The sequence below is a fragment of the Salvia splendens genome, chromosome 4 (genome assembly GCF_004379255.2).
Source record: "Salvia splendens isolate huo1 chromosome 4, SspV2, whole genome shotgun sequence".
In the NCBI taxonomy this organism is placed as follows: Eukaryota; Viridiplantae; Streptophyta; class Magnoliopsida; order Lamiales; family Lamiaceae; genus Salvia; species Salvia splendens.
Genome location: NC_056035.1, coordinates 1,066,002 through 1,071,790, shown reverse-complemented (window position 1 = coordinate 1,071,790; position 5,789 = coordinate 1,066,002). Strand labels below are relative to the sequence as shown.

Genomic DNA, 5,789 nt, shown 5'->3' with positions numbered 1-5,789 from the left:
TTATTACACTATAATGGTGCATTATTAGTCGGTGTGCATTATGCAACTGAAAATCTGCATTATTACACTATAACGGTGCATTATTAGTCGGTGTGCATTATTTAACAGAAAATCTGTATTATTAAATGACATGTGGCATCAATCTAACCGTCGGATGACAAAATCGTGGGGCTGAAATCAAGAAGGAAATAGGAGAAAATATAGAAAAAGATTTGAATACAATCCTCTATATATATATATATATATATATATATATATATATATATATATATATATATATATATATATATATATATATATATATATATACTGTATGTGGTGAGTATTGAGAGAGGATGAAGATGGTCTAAACCTTTTAATGGGAAAAAACGTTTTATTAATTGAATTGCATTTCATCTTATATTTGTCTGTTTATATTGTATTTTTATTCAACATTAAATTATAATATTTGATTAAATTCTAGTTAATCTATTGATATTTAAAATTGAAATTATATTATGAACTTTCTTATCTTTTTTTTGTGTCCGCCCTATATACAAATGAGACTTTTATTCCACTAACTTTTTTATACCTACTAATCTTAACATTTCTTAAAACTTGTGCCGTCTAGACATGAGATTCCTAATGAAGGACGGAGGAAGTAATGATTAGTGAACAAGTAGCACATAAAGCAACTTTTGACATTATATTGATGTCAATGTGTTGAAAGTAGGATCCCGGTATCACTAACTTTTTCAACTCATTTTCTATTATATTTTTGTTAAAATTCATGACGGATCAAATGATGTCAAATTATTAAGGCCGGAGGGGAGGGAGTAGTATGTAAGTTGGTATTCTTTAATAAAAAGGTCTCTCAGTAAGACAAATGTGAAACAAACTCCCCTCATATTGCAGGTCAAGATTGAGAGAGAATCAAAAAAGTTAATTATTCAGCAATGGCGGAAGCAGCTGTGACGTTCCTTCTTGAAAACTTGAGGAGTATTGTTCAAGACTCTGTAGACAAACTGACCAAAGGAGATGAAGTAGTGAAGTGGATCGAGTACGAATTGGAGACGCTTATACCTCAGTTGGACAGGTTTGCAGCAGCTACAGACATAAACGATAAGTTGCCTGGAACAATTAGAGATATAATCCGCAAAGCGGAAGATCTGGCTGGGACACACACAAAATTGAAGATACGGAGGGGTGCCGCCACCTTCAAAAAGGCAATCTATCAGATCAACCTCTTCACAACCACCTTCAAGCTGCATGATGCCAGAGTAGAGATCTCTAATTGCAGAAGTCAGTTGTTAGAAAAGTCTAAAACATCACAATCGGAAAAGCTAACCTTCCCTTCTTACTTGAGGCTTTTGGCGAGCTATTTTCTTATTTTTCCTCTCAACGAGCGAGTTCCTGCAAGGAGATTGATTGTCTTGTGGGTTGCAGAAGGCCTTGTTCATCCCAAGAAACACGATGACAAATCCGCTGAACAAATCGCCCGAGGTTATCTGAACGAGCTAATCCGTCTAGGCGTGCTCTATAAATACGACCGCGGAAAACTGTCAATCAATTCTTACATACGGTATGGCCTACTGGAGGAAGCTCGCAATGATGAGCTTCTCGAGGCCAGGAGAAGAAACGGTGGCATACGTCGCCTGGTAGATCACATTGGCTCCTCCTATGTTGATGCTGGTGACTCCTTCATTAATTTACAGCGGAAATCCACTTCTTCTATGTCGGACTACCGAAATGTCATCTCCTTCCTGTCGTTCAATACTCAAGAAGGAAGCAAACCAGGGGAGGACATAGGCGACTTCCTCCAGAAATGCATCTCCGCTGGCTGCTTTCTCTCGCTGCGCGTGCTCGATCTCGAGTGCGTATTCCGGCCAAAGCTGCCGGACACGCTTGGCAGACTCATCGCCATGAAGTATCTTGGGCTGAGGTGGACTTACCTCGAACAACTCCCAAATTCCGTCGAAAAATTGTTCAACCTCCAAGTGTTGGATGTCAAGCACACCTACATAAGTGTTCTACCAAGATCCATATGGCGTATGCAGTTTCTGACGCATTTGTATCTCAGCGAGGCTTACCGCACCAGGTTCCCGCATCCTCCCTCGCAGGTCACTCTCACCGCCCTTCAGACGCTTTGGGGGGCCTTCGTGGATGAAGACACCCCGATCCGAGGAGGACTAGATACCCTGTTCAACCTCCGCAAACTGGGATTGTCTTGCAGGTCTACGGCGTCCAAATCTGAGGAAGCTGCCGTGACGATGGTGGGAAAGCTAAAGGCCATCGACAAATGGATCTCGAAACTTGAGTTTCTCGAGTCTTTAAGGCTCAAGGCGCGGGATGAGGATAACAAAGCTGTTGATCTGCATTTAACATCCTTGAAGGAAAATCGCAGACTTTCCAAGGTTTATCTGCTAGGGAAATTGGAAAGCATCGTCCTCTGCAGACTCCCTGCTAGTCTCACAAATGTCACGTTGTCGGGATCCAACCTACAATTGGACCCACTAGAATTTCTAGGGAGGCTTCCAAATCTCACCATTCTCCGACTCTTAGGTCACTCCGTGGGGTCGAGTCAGATGTATTGCTCCAAGAGAGCATTCCCTCACCTTAAACTTCTTTGGATTTGGAAGCTCGAGAAACTAAAGGATTTTCAAGTAGAGGAAGGATCACTACGTTGTTTGGAAGAACTGGAGATCAGAGACTGTCAAAACTTGGAAGCTCTTCCTCGTCCACTACTACACATGCCAACACTCAAGATCAAACTTACAGATATGCCCCAAAAGATCGAGAAGGAAGCAAGGAGCGTAAATCCTAATGTTAAAATAATCGAGCAGAAACTCGCAGTGTTTGACGAAGATAATTCCCAGGTATGCATTCCATTCCATTTCTGAGTTTTTACATGATTATTTCATATTGAAGTTATTAGCCCATCATGCAGGGTTAATGGGAAGGACACAGCGGCTAAGATTCTTCATTGTGGCATTCAAATCAATCAAACTTGTTCGAATGATTTCAGTTGTTTCTGTTTTTTTCTCTGCATAATTCAGTTGTTTAATTTGTTTGCGAGGTTGTGAATTATTGAATAATCATGTTTTAATAATTTAAAAACATATATATGGGTTATTGCTTGCTTGATCCTTTTCACTACAAGTGACAAAATAGATCAAAATAGCAAACTAAGTTTTTTTATCGAATATGTGTGGTTCTACAGTAAATAAATGACCAACACTGATAGTCCATTTTTCCAAACTTTTCTTTAACACTAACTGAAATCAAATCGAACAGAAATTTTTAACTCGATTAACTAATAACTAACTTTATTCAATTCAATTCAATTATCAGTTAATCGATAACCAACTAACTAATGCTCATCTTAAGATGGAATAAAAATGATCGTCGCAAGGCCGATGTAGAGAGTTATTGGGCTTAAGCTCCTATCAAATTTATTCTTTTATTCTCATTATAAATTCTTTAAATTTATCCAAATTAAATATGAATGTCTTAAATATAGTATTTCCTTTGTCCCTATGTAGTAGAGGCGTTTCCTTTCGACACGGAATTTAAGAAAAGTTATATTAAATAAGTTAAGTAAATGAATAATAAAGCATGTTGTCTTTAACACTACTCCGGAATTTAATAAGGATTTGAATGTCACTGATATTACAAGCATGAATCCTCGATTACCATCGCTCGACGCCGATGCAAGGTTGATTCCTCCACGAAATAACAAGCCCTGTTTGATCATTCAGGGACGTGTGGCAGAGCTTTCCATTTTAGCGTTGAATTTGGATGACTACATCAGTCTGCCTTTGTTGATTTTTTATGGAGGTGATGAAGGGACACGTTCAGCTGCTCGGTGTGTGTTTGATCCGGGAGGCGACGCCTCGCCAAGGCTTTTGCTGTCAACTCTCTTCGTTGCTTCGTGGTTTCTACCTTGAGGACAAGGCGGATTTTAACCATGTGGGAGTTGATACGATCCTCTATATCTTAGGAAATCACAATTATTTAGTTATCTTTTATTCCCCAAAACTTTTCCATATCTTTTTTTTTTTCAATAAGTTAGGGTAGTAGTATTCTAGTATTATAAATAGGAGAGGATGTTATCATTTTAATCATGGAATGAATGAAATTATTATTTGCCCAACATCTTATTGAAAACTCTGAAACCCTAGGAACGAAGCTGCCCGACGGAAAGAATCCCGCGCACCGCTCGTTCTCTATCACCGCCGACCCTACGACAGGGCGCCGGAAAGTCTATTTTGCCGCCGAGTAGAGAGATCGAGGCTGTTGAGGGAGGAAGCCCTTAACACCCGGCCACACGCCGATTCAGAAGTGCACTTCCGCAATCAAGCAGTTGGCATACGGAGGTGCGACCAACATGTTTGACGAGTACCTCCACATCGGCGAGACGACTGTCCGCTCGCCTGAAGTATTTTTGTCATGGAGTTAGGGAGATATTCGGGGATAGGTATCTTCGGAAGCCTACCCCCCCCCCCGAAGATTGTCAGGCTCTGCTGGATATGCACGGGAATCAACACGGGTTTCTGGGGATGTTAGGCAGCACAGATTGTACGCAATGGGAATGGAAGAACTGCCCCGCAGTCTGGAAAGAGATGTACACTACTGGTTTCAAGGCCAAAAATCCCACAATGATCTTTGAAGCAGCAGTTGAGTACCGGCTGTGGATTTGGCATGCCTATTTTGGAGTAGCTGGGTCTAATAACGACATCAACGTCCTCCAGTCGTCGCCCTTATTCAACGACCAGTGCATGGGCGTCGGTCCGACCTTCAATTTCGTCGCCAACGGCAACCAGCACAGTATTGGCTATTATTTGACGGACGAGATATACCCGATGTGGCCCATCTTTGTGAAGACGATCAGATGCCCAACGGATGAAAAGAAGATATACTTTGCGCAACGTCAAGAGGCAGCGCACAAGGATGTGGAGCGGACATTTGGTGTGATCTAGTCTCGATGGGCAGCAGTGAAGGGTCCATCACGGCTGTGGTATGTTGACAGCATTGGCGACCTCATGTACCCATGTATTATCATGCACAACATGATTGTCGAAGATGAAGGCCCAACGCTGACCGATTTGGCCAACGATGATGCTACGGCTGCGGGTCCAAGCCACGGCGTGGCCACTGGCAATGTACGCATGGGGATACCCCATGACGATGTCGATCGAGTCCGTGTATTCGTCGACATGCGCCAAAAACAAGCACATGTTCGACTCCATAACGATATAATTGAAAAAGTATGGCAGCGGAGGGGTCGTCGTTGATGGAGTTTTTAATTGTTGAAATGTATTTTTTTTATTTTGTTGAATTGTACTTTCTTTTTTTTAGTTAATGAAATTTGTATTCTGTATTCGTTTTGAATTTTTACTTCTATAAATTATTTTATGTAAATTGTTAAAATTGGTGAATTTATAAATTTTTTTAATGTGGAAGTCTGTCAGGATGTCCTTGGGGATGTCTGCCACTGTGCAGTGGGATGTTCGTATAACATGGCATCCGCAGTGCGAAGTTCGTATGACGTGCCAGGACTCAAGAGGTATTTTTAATTCGCCTGCCAAGACATCCGCATTACTGGGAATGCCCTTAAAAAATCATTATCGACGTTATCTATACAGGCTGGCATTGGATCCAACAAGGTCATGTCAATATTCCCACTAAATTATTATCGACGTTATTTATACAGGCTGGCATTGGATCCAACAAGGTCTCGTCAATTCAATTAAAATACCCCACTAAATTATTATATGCATGCTGGCATTGGATCCAACAAGATCACGTCA

At 41.0% G+C, this 5,789-nt stretch overlaps 1 protein-coding gene across 1 annotated transcript; it reads left to right on the top strand.

Moving 5' to 3' along the window:
* Positions 1–816: 816 nt before the first annotated feature.
* On the top strand, positions 817–3,111 carry LOC121797756 (disease resistance protein RPM1-like). Its single transcript, XM_042196462.1, has 2 exons — positions 817–2,855; positions 2,927–3,111. Exons 1-2 carry the CDS (start codon positions 936–938, stop codon positions 2,930–2,932), a joined length of 1,926 nt encoding a protein of 641 aa, XP_042052396.1. The 5' UTR covers positions 817–935; the 3' UTR covers positions 2,933–3,111.
* The last annotated feature ends 2,678 nt before the right edge of the window (positions 3,112–5,789 follow it).

Coding starts and splice junctions, on each gene's coding strand:
- LOC121797756 (XM_042196462.1), top strand. CDS start 936: ATGGCGGAAGCAGCTGTGACGTTCCTTCTTGAAAACTTGAGGAGTATT.